The following is a 20,170-nucleotide window of genomic DNA, read 5'->3' as shown; positions in this document are numbered from 1 at the left end:
ATTAAAAGCAGAGAAATGCTCAGCATTTAAATAGATTTTTTTCCCCTGTGTTTTGGGAGGAAATATGGATGGAGAGGGAATACCACTCAGTGAAAGAGAAAATAGATTTTTTTCTGTAACATGGAATTAGCTGAAGCGCTCCCAAGAAATCCTCTCTGTGAGCTCAGCAGTCCGTATCTGCTTCTGCAGCACATAGAAAAACCCCTTGCCAAGCTTCCATCTAAGAAGCAAAAGTAACTCTGTCCACCCCCAGCTAACTCAATCACTCGTTTACCTTTTTTATTAATTATACCTGTTTTCACACTGGAGTAGTGTGACTGGGTTTTCAGGAAGACTGAGGCTTATAGTTTCTGAGCTGATACTCCATCAGAATTTGATGCCACTCTGTGGGTCCACCTTTTATACAGAGCTGTACCCTGGCTGAGCAGGTGCAGGGTTGTGGCAAAGATCACAAATAGCAGCTGGAAGGAGTTTCAGTCTCAGTCCTTGGAGGTAATTGAAGTGCTGTTATTGCTGCTTAAAGCCAAAAAATGGCTGCTTAAAGCCATTCCATGAACTTGCCCTTCCTTTCCCTTTCCACAGAGCTGTCTAAGCCCAACCCAGGTAATGTTGAATAGATAGCAAACACCATTTCTTTTAACCGTGAATGTAAATCTCACGAAGAAATCCGTATTGCTTGTACTGGGAACAGTTACTGCATACGGTGGAACAGAACTATTTCACTCTGAGCAGCACATCACTGCGGGTGGCAATGTGATTTGCAATTTGTGATGCATTGCACCTCTAGCCATGTTTGTACAGGACAGGTCAAGGGCCACATTTCTGTGCAGGTGGGTAAGAGGACTAGGGTGCACTGACCATTTCTTACTCCTGCACAAGGGTCAGGCAACTTCATAATCTTGCTGGTCTCTTGAGCTCCCTTGTAGAGCCTCTAAAGATGCAAACCACTCCAAAAAGAGTGGGGAGAAGGTAGGCCATAATCTTCCTGCTCCTCCACGGTGGCAAGCAGACCTGGCCAGGCACCCAGTGGGGAGGGGCTGCACCAGTGCCGGGTTTAAAATGGCTCCAGTGGCTCCATGGAACCAGGCCTGTGCTCAGAAGGAGCCCCGGCCTGCTCCCCTTGCACTGTGCCCCGAAACCTCCCTGGCTCCCCCCGCCCGCTACTTGCTCCTCTCAGCCGTACGCTGCCACACACCCCTGAACACCCCTGGGCTGCACACTGCTGCCCCCTGCACCAACTGTGTCCCTAGGTCACCCCAGAACACCCCTGGGCTGCCCCCTGCCCCAGTGCCCCCGCAGTGCCACCGGAGCCCCCCCTCCACAGCGCCCAAGATTTAGTCAGGGGTATATAGTAGAAGTCATGGACTGATCATGGGCAGTGAATTTTTGTTTACTGCCTGTGACCCGTCCATGACTTTTACTAAAAATACCCATGACTAAATCTTAGCCTTAATTATAATGGGTTCTGTACATTGTAGCAAGAGCATTAAGGGAAGACCTTGCAAGGATGACACCTTGCATGCTATCCTGTGGTTACCTTTAGCCATCCCCTTGGATAACCTTGCTGTTTCTAACCCAGCTGAATATAGACCTGTGTTTAAACATAACTACCAATTAAACCCCACTGTGCTCTTTAGCAAGGGACACTCTCAGTACTGTCCTTCGGAAAGCTCAGTGGGTAATAACTATATTATATGATTTGCCCACTCAAGTAGGATTCAGATTGATTGCCTCAAAGTCCTTTCCACTGTCAGATTGCTTAATGCTGCTGGTCATCCTCTCTGCTGTATGACTTTAAATTGTTGACAGATGAGAAAGAGAGAGAAGTGAAGCGGGGGCGGGCAAAAACAGGAGAGACTGAACCAGTTTATCGGACTGGATACTTCGAAACTAAGGGTAGTGTGTAGGTCACTGAGTCATTTGAGTGAAGAACTCCTTGCCACATCCAGTACAACTGGTGACTGGAATGCCTACTGCACTGGCAGTGGAAGAGGAGGGAAGTTTATTTCCATAGAGAGAGAGAAAAAGAGAGTGTGCGCGTGCATGCACATGCTTGTATCCATCCATTTCCACCTCTCCTGAAATGTTCACAGCTGCAAACGGTGGAGAAATCCACCTTGCCTCCCTTCTTAACTTTTCCACTTTTAATGGCCTCAGACTCTGTATCAGGGGTGTCAAACTCAAATGACCACAAGGGCTACATAGATTCATAGATATTATGGTCAGAAGGGACCATTATGATCATCTAGTCCGACCTCCTGCACAACGCAGGCCACAGAATCTCACCCACCCACTCCTGCGAAAAACCTCTCACCTATTTCTGAGCTATTGAAGTCCTCAAATCGTGGTTTAAAGACTTCAAGGAGCAGAGAATCCTCCAGCAAGTGACCTGTGCCCCATGCTACAGAGGAAGGTGAGAAACCTCCAGGACCTCTTCCAATCTGTCCTGGAGGAAAATGCCTTCTCGACCCCAAATATGGCGATCAGCTAAACCCGGAGCATATGGGCAAGATTCACCAGCCAGATACCCAGGAAAGAATTTTCTGTAGTAACTCAGATGCCATCCCATCACAGGCCATTGGGCCTATTTACCATGAATATTTAAAGATCAATTAATTGCCAAAATCATGTTATCCCATCATACCATCTCCTCCATAAATTTGTCAAGTCTAATCTTAAAGCCAGATAGGTCTTTTGCCCCTACCGCTTCCCTTGGAAGGCCATTCCAAAACTTCACTCCTCTAATGGTTAGAAATCTTCATCTAATTTCAAGTCTAAACTTCCTAATGACCAGTTTATATCCATTTGTTCTTGTGTCCACATTGGTACTGAGCTTAAATAATTCCTCTCCCTCTCCGGTATTTATCCCTCTGATATATTTATAGAGAGCAATCATATCTCCCCTCAGCCTTCTTTTAGTTAGGCTAAACAAACCCAGCTCCTTGAGTCTCCTTTAATAAGACAGGTTTTCCATTCCTCGGATCATCCTAGTAGCCCTTCTCTGTACCTGTTCCAGTTTGAATTCATCCTTCTTAAACACTGGAGACCAGAACTGCACACAGTATTCCAGGTGAGGTCTCACCAGTGCCTTGTATAACGGTACTAAAACCTCCTTATCTCTACTGGAAATACCTCCCCTGATGCATCCCAAGACTGCATTAACTTTTTTCACGGCCATATCACATTGGCAGCTCATAGTCATCCTATGATCAACCAATACTCCAAGGTCCTTCTCCTCCTCCATTATTTCTAATTGACGCTTCCCCAGCTTATAACTAAAATTCTTGTTGTTAATCCCTAAATGCATAACCTTACACTTCTCACTATTAAATTTCATCCTATTACTATTACTCCAGTTTACAAGGACATCCAAATTGGCAATACCTTCCAGCTTTGTATCATCCGCAAACTTGATTAGCACACTCCCACTTTTTTGTGCCGAGGTCAGTAATAAAAAGATTGGTCCCAAAACTGATCGCTGAGGAACTCCACTGGTAACCTCCCTCCCGTCTGACAGTTCACCTTTCAGTCGGACCTGCTGTAGTCTCCCTTTTAACCAATTCCTTATCCACCTTTCAATTTTCATATTGATCCCCATCTTTTCCAATTTAACTAATTCTTCCCCATGTGGCACGGTGTCAAACGCTTTACTGAAATCTAGGTAAATTAGATCGACTGCGTTTCCTTTGTCTAAAAAATCTGTTATTTTCTCAAAGAAGGAGATCAGGTTGGTTTGGCACGATCTACCTTTTGTAAAACCATTTTGTATTTTGTCCCATTTACCATTGACCTCAATGTCCTTAACTACTTTCTCCTTCAAAATTTTTTCCAAGACCTTGCATACTACAGATGTCAAACTAACAGGCCTGTAGTTACCCAGATCACTTTTTTTTTCCCTTTCTTAAAAATAGGAACTATGTTAGCAATTCTCCAGTCATATGGTACAACCCCTGAGTTTACAGATTCATTAAAAATTCTTGCTAATGGGCTTGCAATTTCATGTGCCAATTCCTTGGATGAAGATTATCTGGGCCCCCCGATTTAGTCCCATTAAGCCATTCGAGTTTCGCTTCTACCTCAGATATGGTAATATCTACCTCCAAATCCTCGTTCCCATTTGTCATGCTACCATTATCCCTAAGATCCTCTTTAGCCTTATTAAAGACTGAGGCAAAGTATTTGTTTAGATATTGGGCATGCCTAGATTATCCTTGACCTCCACTCCATCCTCAGTGTTTAGCAATCCCACTTCTTTCTTTGTTTTCGTCTTATTTATATGGCTATAGAACCTTTTACTATTTGTTTTAATTCCCTTTGCAAGGTCCAACTCTACTTGACTTTTAGCCTGTCTCACTTTATCCCTACATGTTCTGACCTCAATAAGGTAGCTTTCCTTGCTGATCCCTCCCATCTTCCACTCCCTGTATGCTTTCTGCTTTTTCTTAATCACCTCTCTGAGATGCTTGCTCATCCAGCTTGGTCTACAACTCCTGCCTATGAATTTTTTTCCCCTTTCTTGGGATGCAGGCTTCCGATAGCTTCTGCAGCTTTGATTTAAAGTAATCCCAGGCCTCCTCTGCCTTTAGATCCATAAATTCTTCAGTCCAATCCACTTCCCTAACTAATTTCCTTAATTTTTGAAAGTCAGCCCTTTTGAAATCAAAAACCCTCGTTGCAGATTTATTTTTGTTAATCCTTCCATTCAGTTTGAACTGAATTAGCTCATGATCACTTGAACCAAGATTGTCCCCTGCAACCATTTCTTCTATGAGGTCCTCGCTACTCACCAAAACCAAATCTAAAATGGCATCCCCTCTAGTCGGTTCCGCAACTACTTGATGAAGGAATCCATCAGCTATCGCATCTAGGAAAATCTGAGCCCTATTATTATTACTAGCACTCGTCCTCCAGTCTATATCTGGGAAGTTAAAGTCTCCCATGATTACGCGATTTACTTCATTAAAAACATTAAAGAGGGCTCTATCCATATGCAAATTAGATCCCGGCGGTCTATAGCACACCCCAAGCACTATCCCAGGGGAGGCTCTAGTAGTTTTCTTCCCCAATGTAATTTTTGCCCAGATGGACTCTGTCTTATCCATTCCATCGCTTCTTATTTCTCATCATTGATATATAATGCTACTCTACCACCTTTACCTTTATTTCTGTCTTTCCTAAACAGCGCACACCCTTCAATACCTGTAGTCCAGTCATGACTACTATTCCACCATGTTTCTGTTATCCCTATAATATCTGGTTTCACTTCCTGCACCAGTAGCTCTAGTTCCTCCATTTTGTGACCTAAGCTCCTCGCATTGTTGTACAAACATCTTAATTTTTGCTGTTTGGCCTCGCTCACATCTGTACCCTATTAGGCACGGTCATTCTGCAGCCAGTGTAACTTATTAGACTGGTATCCACACTTCCCTTCCTCCTTGTATACATTCTCCTACCCACGGCTGTATCCTTTCTTACTTTGTTTTTTTCCCTCTCAATGCTAAAATCCGACGTGGAGATTACCTGGACATCTCCCCCAAATTCCTAGTTTAAAGCTCTCTTAATCAGTTATGCCAGCCTCCATCCTAGAAGTCTATTTCCTTCCCTACTCAGATGAAGTCCATCCCAAGAGAACTGTCCTCTGTCCATGAATGCCTCCCAGTGGCCATACATCCCAAAGCCCTCCTTATAGCACCACTGCCTAAGCCATCTGTTGATAGTCATAATCTTGTCACACCTTTGTTACCTTTCTCTAGGAACAGGCAGAATCCCACTAAAGATCACCTGAGCCTCGATTTCCTTAAGCGTCTTCCCCAGCCTAGCATAGTCTCCCTTCATACGTTCCAGTGAAAATCTATCAGTATCATTTGTTCCCACATGAAGGATAATTAGGGGATTCTTTCCCGCTCCCTTTTCAACCTCAGGATCCTTTTTCAACCTCAGGTCTACATCCCATATCTTAGCACGTGGAAGACAGCACACCCTTCTATTCTCTCGATCAGCTCTGGTTACAGGCCTGTCTATTCTTCTCAGTAAAGAGTCCCCGATCACATAGACCTGCCTTTTCCTGGTGCTATTCTCCAGTCTATCCATGTTCCCTCTGGCTGCAAGTTCTTTCCATTCCTATTCTCCCTTGTAATCCTCTTCAACCCATCATGTATCCTCCTGGGGCTCATATTTGGTGTAGTCTCCATTGACTCTTCCCCTTTTCTTATAGGACTAGCTGCTCTTCTCTTCTTCCTTGCCCTTCCACCTTCAGTGACTACCTGCTGAGCCCCTTCTTCATTTTCCAAGTCTGCAAACCTGTTCTTGAGCTCTATTTCTCCTTCACTAGCCCGTCTTTTCCGCTGCCTGGTTCTTTTAGTCACATGCTTCCACTGACCACTTTCCTCACCCAGTCTCCCCTCAGAATTCCCCAGTCCTGCTTCCATCTGCAAGTCTGAGCTTTTCCCTTCAGATACCTCATGTCTTTGCTCTATAATCTGCTCGAACCCCTTTCCAAACTCAACCAGACTTTCCACCTGCATCTCCAAACCTTGGATCTTTTCCTCCATCAGCTCTATCAGACGGCACTTCATGCAGACAAACTCTTACCAGGCACCCCCTCCAGGATCATGTACATACAGCAGCTTCCACTTTCAGTCATCCTCATTGTGTCTTCCACTACATGGGTCACTCCCACTGCTGCCTCTGTATCTGTCATAGCCTTCCCACCTAAATCCTGTTAATCTGGGAAACACAAACCACACCAAAACACCACCACCACAGCAAAACCCAAACCCCAAACAAGCACCACAAGACAAACGCCCCTACAAACTCCCACTGAAACGCCCCTGTTTACAGCTCTGTTCGCTAGCTCCTGTGCCGCTACAGCTGAGGATTAGTACATTGGCCCGAGGGCCGCATCACTGGCACCCCGCCCCCACTCCACCCCTTCCATGGGACCCCGCCCCTGCCCTACCTCTTCCCACCCCCTTCCCTGCCCCCATTCCCAGGAGGGGTTCGGGGTGCGGCAGGGGGCTCAGCACAGGGGGTTGGGGTGCAGGAGGCATGTGGCAGGCGGCTCAGGGCAGGGGGTTCGGCTGCAGGAGGGGTTTAGGGGGGGTGAGTCCAGCCCGGCACGAACTGGGGCCAGGGCAGGCTGCCTGCCTGCCTGCTGTGTCCCCGCGCTGCTCTGGGAAGTAGCCGGAAATCTGGGGAAGGAGGGCACAGGGGTCTGTATGGTGCCCTGGCCGCTCCTCCAGGTACCTCCCCCCTCAGCTCCCATTGGCCGGGAATGGGGAACCACGGCCAATGGGAGCTTCGGGGTAGGTACCTGGAGGAGCAGCCAGGGCAATGCACAGAATCCTGTGCCCACCATCCTCCAGGGCCCGGCTGCTTCCCGGAGCGGCGCGGGGGCCAGGCAGGCAGGCAGGCAGGGAGCCTGCCCTGCCTCCGGTGTGCGCCGGGCCAGAGCCGCTCTAGGTAAACGCTGGGGCATGCGGGGGGACTGCGGGGAACTGGCAGGCCGCAGGAAATAGCCCCGCAGAACGTGTGTTTGAGACCCCTGCTCTATATGAATGTTTAGCTGTTGAAATACCTCTGATGGTGGAGTTAAAATATCCTCGGCATAGCAAGTGCACCATGGAATGAATGCGTTAACTCTGATCGGACCTCTCATATCACCTGGTGGGACGCATGGTGGCTTATAAGTATACTACAGTACCAGAAACTCAAAGGGATCAAAGTCTGCTTTGTATTCTTTGTATGAGGCTCTCTGTTGGGGGTTTGTCCCAGGTTTTTCACGGTGTGCGTCAGCTCTTATGTTTCCAGCATTAGTGCTCTTAAAGCCTTCACAGACTGAACCCTGTCCTCTCTTCATGACTCCTTTTCTCCCAAGAAAGGTCTGACCCATTCTTCATGCTTTATTTGCTACAATCAGCAGCATCTCCTCCATGCACTCCCACAGGGGCTAATACAGAGGTAGACTAATTAAACTTATCAGCAACCCAGACTGATAAAATGAACTGTTCCTCTACTCTAAGGGCTTGGCTACACTTGCGAGTTAGAGCACATTAAAGCAGTCGCGGGCGCCCTAGCTCACTACCTGCCCACACTGGCAAGGCACATAGAGCACTCTGATTCCACAGCTAGAGCGCTCCTGGTACTCCACTTTGGCGAGAAGATTAACGCTTGTTGCACCTTGGCTGAAACGCCCGGGCGTCAGTGTGAACAAGGTGTTGCATTACTGCGCTCTGATCAGCCTCTGCAAATGTCCCATAATCCCCTTAAGTAAAGTGACCACTCTTCTCATTGTTTTGAACTCACTGTAGAAATACGGATATGCCCTTTGAAAGCTCCGTTTCTGACAGCCGGCATGCTTATCTGCACCGAGACAGAGCAACCATTACTGTGGAATGTTGTGTGTGAGAGAGAGAGGCGGGGGGAGAGAGGAGGTCTGCTGCTGTCTGAACTTACAAGACACCATGCTGACATGCTCTCAGCCCCCGAAAAAATCCACTCTCTCTCCCCCCACGTACACACAACACACTCCCCTGTCACACTCCCCCCCACCCCACCCCACCCCACCCCACCCCATTTGAAAAGTATGTTGCAGCCACTTGAATGCTGGGATAGCTACCACAATGCACTGCTCTCTGTGGCCGTTGCAAGAGCTGCTAATGTGGCTACGCCAGTGCGCTTGTAGCTGTCGCAGCGCTTTCCCTACTGCGCGCTACGAAGGCTGGTTTAACTCAAAGCGCACTACATCTGCAAGTGTAGCCATGCCCTAAGAACTCCTTACCTAGGGAAGTTTTACCATTAGCAAGATGAAAGATCCTTGGGCTTGGGAGAGAAGCTCTGCAGAGTCTGTACTGCCAAGGAGTCAGAGGGAGGTTAGAGCACAGGCCCACCAGTACCATATGGATCACCAGACAGCTACTGGGGGCACTAGGACAGAATTTCTATGTGAATGAGTGGTAGGGCACCCATGAGCCCCTCAAGGGAAAAATGCAAAGGAAACTCTGAGTAGCCCATGTAGGAGACTGTATAGCCATATAAGACAAAGTCCTGGCTGGGATGATTTAGTTGGTGTTAGACTATATGACCTCCTGAGGTCTCTTCCAATCCTAATCTTCTTTGATTAACCAGACTTCATCGAGCCATTATGTGCTTTGTCTGCATTTTCTTTCCAGTCAGACTCTCCTTGACTGGTCTGTGCATGGTGGATAACTCATACACCTTATGCAGTGCTGATGGTGTTACAAAAGCTGGACTGTGGCATCTTAATGAATCTGAAACACTGTGAAAGCTGGATGCCAAGTAGAAAAGGCACAGTGAGAACAATGGGGAAGAGGCTTGTATAGCCTCAGCCTTCTAGGAGGTGTATTAAGGGATTGGGAATTCTATGGAGATTTGTTAATCTCTCTCCTAGGCTGATATTTCTGCCCTATAGAGAGACAACTGATATTTTTCCCCATATAGAGACATGATTGACAATTTCCACCATAATGGGACAAAACTGGCAATTTTCCTGCAGAGCAAAGCAGGTGACAATTTTCCTTTGGAGAGACACAAGGCAACAGGTTTCCCGTGGAGAGGCAGCACACTCCCATAGAGAGCTGCATCTAACAATTTTTCCATAGAGAGAGACTCACCCAATCATTTTCCCCAAGGAGGGAATCATCCAACAGTATTTCCCATTTAGACAAGGCTTCACCTGGGCAGTGTCATAGATGCAGGTCAAACAAGAGTTGAGCTGATCGCTGACCAGGCCTTAAAAAGCCCTTTCCAGCTGGCAGTTATGAAGTGCAATATTGAACCACTGCCATTCTAGTGTATTTCTAAAAATGTGTTAAGGCATTTGCATTTGAAAATCCCACTAGGCACCTACCTGAATTTTTAGGTGCCTAAATACCTTTAAAATCTGGCCCTGAGAGCCGTCCTTTTCCTTGAATTTTAACATGAATTGAGGTCCCTTTGCTGTTTCATAATTATACTATGAGCAGTCAGTATTTCTCTCTTGAGGTGTGAACCTTTCCCAATCCCTCTATGTAATATAGAATGAGCTCCTATTGCACAGAATAATAGGCCAACAAGACCTCAAGGAAACAATTAACTAGCCCCTTGTGCAGAATCTCCAGAGGAGAAACAGTTTTGACTGGACTTTCTGTGCCATCATGATTGGCTGTTTGGGTCAACTCTCCCTCTCCTCTTCCACCTCAGTCTTTTCACCTCAGCTTCACTCCACACCTATACCTCTTGCCTTCTTCTCCCTGCCCTGTGGCCTTTACATGCCCTCCTAACTAACTCCCCCCCCTTCCCCAAACAATCATGGAAGAAACATGCAGTTTGCTGCCATCACAGTGTTCACTGTGTCTGTGTGTTCCAGTCCCTCCCCCCTCCCTGCGTCTGCCCTGTCTATTTAAAAGAAACAGCCTCTTGCACCATCTTGGCTTCTTTTCACAGCATAGGAAATGTTTAGCATTTCCTGATGTTGCCTCTCCTTTGTCTTTACTTTACTTGTGATTAAATCTTTTACCTGAATGGAAATCAGTTGTCTCCAATGGGACTCCTTGTTACATCTGCACTGAGGGTTGACATTGCGCCAAATATGCTGGGACAGGCTTGAATCAGTAGTTGCCGATGAAATCGCCAAGGAAGCCAATTGTTGTGGCAACATGGAATCTGAAACTGTGAGTCCGTGCTGAGTGGTGAGGCCTCCTGTGGTCTCTGGTAACAATGTGATTCATAGACTTCTACATTTCCAGTTTTCCAGTCAGCATTGGTAATTTATTGTGATGAAAGTTTAAATGGAGTAAAGAGCATAACAAAGCCCTCTATTGGTGTTGATCTTATTTACTGATGAGTAAACCTCAGTCCAAGTAGTGGGTTTGACGACGGATCTTACTGGAGATGGGCTGAATTTCAGCAAAGATCCAGAGTTCAGGGGTGTTTTGGCTCCAGAATTTTCATTCGGGTCCATCTCTAAATCTTTTCCTGCTTCCTGAAGTTCTGGTTTTCCAGCTTATCTGAGAAGTGACAGGGTCCCAACGTTGCAGACAGAAGGACCTGTTTTACATAAAAGAATTTGACCTGTACTTGAATCAAGACATTCGGGAATTATGGCCTCCCTTGTAGCCATGACTGGACACTTCCTTTGCCCTACATGCACACTTCCTCGTTCTTCAGCATGGATGTGCCCCCATTTTGGAAGGCAATGGAGACATCTGTGAAAGTAACGTTCCCCCCTGCTTTTGAGGTCCCCATTTCCTGGGACCCTCATCAAAGCATTCAGGAGAAATAGACGCCTGGTCACTTCCTTGGGCTGCTCTGAAGAGCACTTTTCCCCCTGGTAGTGGCTTTTCATATGACTTCAGACCTCTGGAATGAGGACCACCCCCCCCCACCCCCACACAAAGGCAAGGTTGGCACAGCATATACAATGATTGTTGAAGACTGAGATTAAAAAGATGAGCAGTAAAAAAGGCAAATGTAGAAACAACAATAACAACCTGTACGAAAAGAGCATGGGGAAAAGCAATGGAGTAGATTTTGATGTTCAGCCAAGGGGGGATCTGACTCCCAAGAACAATAGCCTGTGAAATATTCAGTTCCTGGTGAAATGTATCAAAAATTTGCCTTGTTATTTTTTAACACCACTATTGTCTTGTTCTTGCTGGTATTTCCCATTCATTCACAGTATTCTTCAGATACTCCAGGGCTTTTTTGTTGTTTGTAGTTTTTGACATTTCCCAGTTCTACAGCATCAGCAATAATTCCTCCTGCTCGTGTGCTATAGACTTAACACTTCCAGCCTTGACACAAGCTCATACACGTACATACACACTGAATGGAAATGATGCAGCCATTAAAGAAAGCCTCATGAAGTCAGCCCACCGGGTGTGAGCAAACCCGTAATTATTACACCGAAGACATGACATGGAATTTAGATGCTCTCTGCAGACCAGCTCAGATCTTTTATTTTCTGTTGTTGTTGGGGTGTTGGTTTTTCATTTATTTATTTTTTAAAACCTGCAGGTCAGCAGAATTCCTGCTGGCAATTAAAGGAGCCCAACCTGGATCCTGCTGTGAGCTACGCCATTTCTGATTTGTAGAGAGATCATTTATTCTGGCACTTGAGGCGATTTTTTCCCCCATCCTACTCCAGAATTCAGGAGTTCACAGCCCAGCACTTAGGGGATAATAACATTGAACAAATGTTTGTACTCAGTATGGTCTTCTGAAAGTCAGTCTCTGGCAGCACTTTTTGTGGTACATGAAACAGCCAGGCTGACAGCTGGGTTAAGCCACTTATTTTCTAGACAGAAGGTGGGTCTGAATATTAGCCCAACTTTCAATGGAACAGCAGTGAAGGGGTTTTTATAAAAAGAATTTCAGTTCTAGTGAAAGGGACTGGATGGAGACTGGAGTCCTGTCTCCAACCACAGCACAAGGGTAGCCTGTGCAGCAGCAATACAAACTTCCACCATGCCACCCTGCCTCAACCCTAACTCGTAGTGACCATCTATAGAGATGGATCAGACCTAATAGATGGCCCACTCAGTCCTCAGCCTCTGTTGATGCCACCAACAAGGGTCCATATGTGACGAGGACCACCAGTTCAGGTGGTTTTGAGAGAGACACGTCCTGCTGATGGCATTCAGAAATATAATTTTATAAATGGGCCCCAAATCGCTGAACTTCATTGGTCTCCTTTGTAAGCTGCTCAAATTGTGATGTATTCAGGGAGTAACAAGATTGTATGCTTGCAGTAGCTATGAAATTGTACATTGACTTCAAGTTGCTCATCACTTTGATTTTCAGGGCGCAGGAATGATCTGTAAGGCTTTATGGTTTTGGGCTAGTGTTACATTGTTGATATATTGATCTCCTATGGTCCTCCTTGCTCATTGCCCTTATTAAAGGTGAGGAAGCTTCAACTATGCAGGGTAAAATCCTTCAAATATGGGCATTTTGTCTACTTTATGTCAAATCCAGACCCAGTATAAATGGGGATGCAAGTCCACTGACTCCAATCGAGTTGCATCTGCTTATAGCAGAGTCAGTTTTGGCCCTACAACTCTGGTGTTCTCCACCTTTTGGATTCATTCCAGCTGTGCAGTCAAAGTGACGCCTCATTTTGTAGTGCTGCATTTTAATTTGGGAAATTAATATTTTATAGTGCATGATTTATAATGACTCTCTGAATAGCACTGTAGGGTGCCTTGCACATGAATGATGAAATGCAACTAAAGATTGTACTGTATAGTTTAAAACTGTCAGATAAAATTAAATGGTGAGAAAGCATGACAGTCTCACTGGTCATTGCATTTTGGTGCTAGACCTTTGTGCTGAAAATGTCTCTCTCTAAGATCGCAGAACACCAATGCCAGGTTTTCCTTATCATGATGTAAAAAGGTGGAACTCAAGGGAAAAAAATGAAGTTTCACCCCAAAAAAGAGCTTAATGTGCAAGATTTTTGTGTCGCACTGACACTTGCATCAATGTGAGTTTAGGGCCCCCGGCACCATGAAGGATCAGGCTCGAATGCTGAAGGGTTCTTAGGAAAAAGTAGGAACAAAACTGAGTTTGGCTCAAATTTCCCTTCTTTCTCTTGATTATTTTAATGTTGCACATTCAGATACAGATATCAGAAGAAACTTACCCTGTGGGCTGGTTCATGAAATAAATGTCTGTTATGGGATTTCTTGCACCTTCCTCTGAAGCACCAGGTGCTGGCCACTGTCAGATTGCTGGGTTAGATGAACCTCAGGTCTGATGTAGAATGGCAATTCCTATGTTCCTATCCTTTTGTTATTGTCCTTTCTATACAGGTACAGTCACTGATTTGCCACTAAATACTGTCCAAGCAGACACATTAGAACATTCCAACTGACCATGCTAGCCCAGGCCCTGATTCAGGAAAGCACTTAATTTTCATAGATTCATAGATATTTAGGTCAGAAGGGACCATTATGATCATCTAGTCTGACCTCCTGCACAATGCAGGCCACAGAATTTCACCCACCACTCCTGCGAAAAACCTCTCACCTCTGTCTGAGCTATTGAAGTCCTCAAATTGTGGTTTAAAGACTTCAAGGAGCAGAGAATCCTCCAGCAAGTGACCCGTGCCCCATGCTACAGAGGAAGGCGAAAAACCTCCAGGGCCTCTTCCAATCTGCCCTGGACGAAAATTCCTTCCCGACCCCAAATAAGTTAATCATATGCTTACATGCTTTCCTGATTTGGGGCCCCAGTGTGCCATTGTTGCATGACCAGTCTTCCTCTAAGATCATATGGATTCAACTTACAGCATGTTTTACATTGCCGTTTTTCTTTTGTTCTGCAGTTTTTGAAGAGCCTGAAGACCCAAGTAACAGATCATTTTTTTCTGAGATCATCTCCTCAATTTCTGATGTTAAATTCAGTCACAGTGGAAGGTATATCATGACCAGGGACTATCTCACCGTCAAAGTATGGGACCTGAACATGGAGAACAGGCCTATTGAGACATACCAGGTATTTCATTTTCAAGGCTGATGGGACAAGAGACATTTAAAACTAAATAGGAACAGTTGTAGGGATTCAAAATAAATGGGAAAGCACCAGATTTCACCTTTCATTGATGGGTGCACAAGTTTGTGATAGAAAGGGTTAGGGTAAACATACAAAGTATAAGAACTTGCCCCTGCTCCCACAGAAGTTTTGCCTGTGATTTCAATGGGAGCATATCTATAAAATATGAGCTTGAGTGACTCGATAAATTATAACCTTTTTGATTTTTTTCCTTTTATGATTTGGATAGATTGGTGAAACTAGTTTGGTGAAGGTGAGGAATTGATTTTCAGGTATATTTTGGACAGGTGTTGTGCAAAGTGCCCCACGAGACCTTCCTTAATCCAGACCCACAGCACCCGATACCATTCCAATGCTGGGTCCCTTAACACAGATCTGTCACTGTACTTCAGCCCACTGGGGACTTGAGCCATCTTTGAAATGGTAACATTCATTTTTCATAGGCTAGATTGTAAAATGATTGAAAGTGCATATACAACTGAACACACTTAAACACTCTGTCCAACTCCATTTAGAGAACACAGGTTTCAGAGTAGCAGCCATGTTAGTCTGTATCTGCAAAAAGAAAAGGAGTACTTGTGGCATCTTAGAGACTAACAAATTTATTTGAGCATAAGCTTTTGTGAGCTACAGCTCACTTCATCAGCGGCATTCAGAAAACACAGTGAACCAGTCAATGTATCCATCAGTGCCTTTGTTTGAGGATGTATTAGTAAGTACTACAGCGGAACAAACCTCACATTTGTAAGGCGCTGGGCTATATAGGTGAAATGCAGAAGTAACAAGCAGTGAGTAGATGTTGAAGGTGCAATGCTGACAAACTGGCTATGCTTTTTGATGAGTTTTGGACTTCATGCTTTGTGGAAGTTCTGATAGAGCCTGGTCTTGTTTTCATTCTGCTGCCTTGTGTCTTTGCTGTTAGGTACACGATTACCTCCGAAGCAAGCTGTGCTCGCTCTATGAGAATGACTGCATCTTCGATAAATTTGAATGTGTGTGGAATGGGTCTGACAGGTGAGACGCATCATCATGAATTATAAGAGGGGATTTTTCTCTGACGGTTCCCCAAACCACCCATTGTATTATTCATTCTGCGCTCAAAATGTGCTGTCAGTTTGGGAGGATATGCTTTATTTTTCTTACACAGCAGAGAAGTTGAATTCCTGTGTTAAGTACAAAATGTAACGCAACCTTAACCACAACCAGCATGTACATCATACTATTGGCTCTTCTCTCCCTTCTGCTCTATAGTTCTTTCACTGACCTCTTTGTGGGTGACATGAATGTTTGGTGCACAGTTTGGAGTTCTTTTCATAAATATATGGATAGAAACAGAGATTGGCCTAACCCAGAACCGCATGTTAAATTCCTCCAAATTTCAGGCATTACTGGAAGTGGGGAGGTGCTGTCAGATGCAAATCCTTGTAATCTGAATCTATGCCTGAAGTTTTGGTACCACATCATCCAAACCTTCTGGTTCTGGTTTCGATGTGGCTGAAATCTCAGGAGACCAGTTGTTCACGTGGAGATTTTGGCTGAAGAAGATGACGATACAGTTTGGTCCAAAATTGCAGAAATTCTCACATTAGTCACACCATTCAAGGTGGCAGAAATCACGTAAGATTACCTGAAATCTTGTATGATTTCTGCATTTGTGCACCAAAATCTTGTGCAAATTCAGCACCTCAAAACATAAACCCAGCCTTAATTGAGCCTTGAACCCAAATCCCATATCTAATTTGGTTCCAAATAGTGCCTCCTTGCCCCATCAGTAGTTTAAAAGGTTGGGGGGGTTTGCCTTTAATGATGGGTGAAATTCAGAGTACAGGTCAGAAAAAACTCGTGTCGAATTATGAGATTCTTATTCAGTCTGTTCTTTGGAAAAACTCACGGATTTCCATGGGAATTTTCTTTGAATAAGTACAGAGAAAAGACTTGATGAGATGTGTGGGCTTATTCAAATATATCCAGAGATCTTTGGTCTGATAAAAGGAATGGAGTTCTCCAGAACTTGCTGATTCTGGCTGGTTGGAAGTCCTGCAAGAATAGCCTTTATCAATAGAGTTCTCAGTCATCCAAGCCCAGTAAATATAGAGGCATGGGGAAAAAAACAAAAACTCAAGGGAAAGTTACCAAAGTCATTCCTAGCCCTTGGGGAAGGAGGAAGATTGCCATCTTGAGGTCAATCTATCACAAACCACTATGGCTAATTCAGGAGTGACATTGTCTCTCACCATGCCCTTATTGTCCAGAAGGATAGTGAATCTGATCTGATGCCTCAAGATTGGGGAAGGGAGAGTAAGACATGGAAGCTTGAGAGGCCCTAAACTCTAGCTGCTGTGCCATCCTTGTATGGCATAATTAACTCTCATCTGTTCTTTCCACTTGCTTCACAGTGTCATAATGACCGGTTCCTACAACAATTTTTTCAGAATGTTTGACCGCAACACCAAGCGTGACGTAACCCTGGAGGCCTCTAGGGAAAACAGCAAACCCCGGGCCATACTCAAGCCCCGCAAAGTGTGCGTTGGGGGCAAACGGAGGAAAGACGAAATTAGCGTGGACAGTCTGGACTTCAGCAAAAAGATCTTGCATACAGCTTGGCATCCTTCAGAAAATATCATTGCAGTGGCCGCAACAAATAATCTGTATATATTCCAGGACAAGGTTAACTAGGAGGACAAGTTATTCTTTAGGAATCTCATGTACAGAATATTAGTAAACACAAGTTTTAAAATGTTTCTTTTCTTTTCCCTCCGCCCTGTTCATTTGTTTAATTATTCCTCTGCAGATAATGTGTAGAGGCATGCAAACAGATTCCAATATCCCCTGCCTCCCACTCACCTTAAAGCAACGGGTTGGCAAACCCAGTAGGTACTGGTATCATGGTTTTGTTTATTTTTTTTTAAGAGTTGAGAGCTAACAGATGTAATGATCCCTTCAATAGCTGGCTTGGATTTCTGATGCTTTTATTACATCCAGTACTCTTTGGTGGTTCCTAGTGTTGTTTGGTTCTAGACGTCTGCTGGTTTAAATTGAGGTTAATACTGTAGTATGGTATTTAAAAATTCAACTAAGGTCAGAAAAGAAGGGGGGTGTGTGTGTATGTGTTGTTTCTAATTAAGTAATCCCAGGGTTCTTTTAGTATCATTTGAGATATTCCACTTGCAGAATGATGTTGCCCTTGCCAATGTTTTTTTAAATTTATCTTTTTTTTTTCTCCCTCATTTCTTCCCTCCCCCTTCTCCCCTCCCTGCCCCCACATGGAGACAGCGAAATCAAACATAAAATGGAAAGATCAAATTTGCAATGGACAGGTTTAAAGTTGGGGGGGAGGAGGAGGTAGGAGGGAAAGATCAACTGTACACTCTAATCAAGGCTGCTACCTTCCTTCTTTGCATCCCACAGAAACTCTTAAGGATTTGGCTCTGTAGATACTGTGGTGCCTTTTTTTGGTATATGACATACCTTTATAATTAATGCTTCCAAAATGCAACTATTGCAAACCAAAATGAATCTGGGCTTTTCGTCTGCATTTCCTGTGTTTTGCTTTGGTCATTTTTAATAGTTCTGTTTTAATCTCTTGCATGTCATAACTGAATCTTGCTCTTAATTTTTTTTTTATTATTATTTATTTATTTATATTTGAATGACAAATTCTAAGTTACTAATTTACGACATTGTGGGGAAAAAAATACAACCACCACCACATACTGCTGTCTGCACCTAACTGCTTTGAAGAGAGGGTGTCCATGGTTCTGTGGTATAATGGTAAAAATAAGAGCTCTTCCTCTTTGCATGGCGAAGCTGCCCCTAAGGAATACTCAGGTCCCTTCTTTATCCGAGCAATTGTACAATATAAAACTGCAATTTTATTCAATGTGCTGTGCATTCTTGCGGCTTGTGAACAATGGGCAAAAGAGACAACAGCTGTGTTTGTTGCAATGAAATTTACTAGAATTTTTAAAGGCAAAGCATACCCTTTAAAGACTCTTTTGTAAGGCATGAGTTGGATTTCCAGCATGTCCTTCAAGACTTACCAAGTCCTATACCTTACAAGAAAGACTGCCACTTACTCAAGGGACATAAATACCATAAGGAAATTACACAAACTGCACAGCTACTGGGGACCTTCACTTAATATCTCTGGGGCAGGAGGAAGTCACTGTTGAAGTACTTGGAACCAAGCTTCTAATTATTATTTCACTACTTAATAGCCTGTCAGCTGTTCATGAGACTTCTCAGGACAGGAACAGATAAGTTTGCCTTGGTTAAAGGAATGATTACAAGGGAAAAAAATTATGCTGGCTTACAAATTTATTACAAAAAATGGCTTTCTGGAGTAACCTGTTTTTTAAAATGAAATGATTAAAAAAATAGCAAAAGTAAACGTCTTTTTAAAAAAAAAATCCTGTAAAGAGAGCCTGCACTCTGGCATCAGAAGTAAAATTGTCTCAAATGTGTTTTGGTGTGGTTTCACTGATTGGTGTGGTTTCTAAATGCTGCATGAGCTTAAACTTTTAATGCCAGGATTGTTCCTGGGGAGACTCAAAATCAGCTGTCTGCCAGTCTCTGATCATGCTGTTGGAAGTGCTGCTAGGCATGACAGAAGGACCTAATAAATCCTCCTGTCTTAGTGACTGTGTGGGTAATTCGGGTGGCAGGGTGGCTCGGAGAGTGGTAGTGGGAAATAGAGCCTTTTACCTCCAGTTTGCTGGTTGGACTCTATCCCAGGTCAATAATACAGGCTTGATTCTGCCAGTGACACAAGGGGTTGTGCTACTGCATGGATGTGATCCACAACAGTACTGAGCAGTGTGGTGACCCAGTTGGTGTGGATCTCCAGTTGCATCCAGTGCAAATAGCTAAGCTAATGTGGCAGCCATATAGCAGAGGTGGCCCATATATACTGAGCTCAGAGAGGGCAGAAGGGATGTGATGATGGATGGTGTCAAGGCATGGCACCACAACCCCAATGGAAGTGCATTTATTGAAACAATGCCTCTCCCCCCACTACCACCAAATTCCCTTACGCCTACTGGCTGCAAGAAGAGGGGTAGGCAGGGCAGCTGCACCACAAGTACAGTGGTGCTAAATACAGCAGCCCTGCTTAGATTGCTCCCTCTAGGATCCAGGGAATCCTAAACCAAGATGGCATATCAGTGGGGAAAGCCATCCCTTACAGCCTAATCACACCTGTAGGCTTCAGGACCAGCCAGGGAACGAGGTGAACACGGAAAAACAAGCTATCCTCAAGAAGATTTGACAGAACAACTTGATCATATCAAGCTCCCTATGAGTCTGCTTCTGCCTTGGCATTATTGCCAACTGTTAACTGTTAGTAAGCACCCAAGAGAGGCGTGTTGGTGAAAGACAGAGAGTTTATTGACTGCCAGCATGTGGCTCCAACTGAGGCTCCTAAAACTCCTCGAAACATGTACACACTTTCAAAAGGGTCTGCTAATTACTGGGGCCTGATTCACCGATGTGCTGTAGTACCCATTGAAATCAATTGTAGTTGCTCATATGGAGTGAGAGAAGAATTGGACCCAAGTATTTTATATTGTCCCTATTCTCTCTCTCTCTCTCTCTCTCACACCCACACCCACCCACCCAC

General features: G+C 44.6%; 1 protein-coding gene across 6 annotated transcripts in view; it reads left to right on the top strand.

Moving 5' to 3' along the window:
* PPP2R2B (protein phosphatase 2 regulatory subunit Bbeta) overlaps positions 1-19,016 on the top strand; it is a 261,285-nt gene extending 242,269 nt beyond the window's left edge. For 4 of the 6 annotated variants that reach the window (XM_037907301.2, XM_043520668.1, XM_037907302.2 and 1 more), the window contains 3 exons: positions 14,327-14,496; positions 15,476-15,567; positions 16,950-19,016. In XM_037907301.2, coding sequence (XP_037763229.1) covers positions 14,327-14,496; positions 15,476-15,567; positions 16,950-17,229 — 542 coding nt within the window. In that variant the 3' untranslated portion in view covers positions 17,230-19,016. The remainder of the gene's footprint in view (positions 1-14,326; positions 14,497-15,475; positions 15,568-16,949) is intronic. The other 2 variants (XM_037907303.2, XM_043520667.1) reach the window with 1 other exon arrangement.
* The last annotated feature ends 1,154 nt before the right edge of the window (positions 19,017-20,170 follow it).

Source organism: Chelonia mydas, chromosome 8 (genome assembly GCF_015237465.2).
Source record: "Chelonia mydas isolate rCheMyd1 chromosome 8, rCheMyd1.pri.v2, whole genome shotgun sequence".
NCBI lineage: Eukaryota > Metazoa > Chordata > Testudines > Cheloniidae > Chelonia > Chelonia mydas.
Note: the sequence above shows the minus strand (reverse complement) of the source record. Positions and strands in the feature narration are given on the sequence as shown.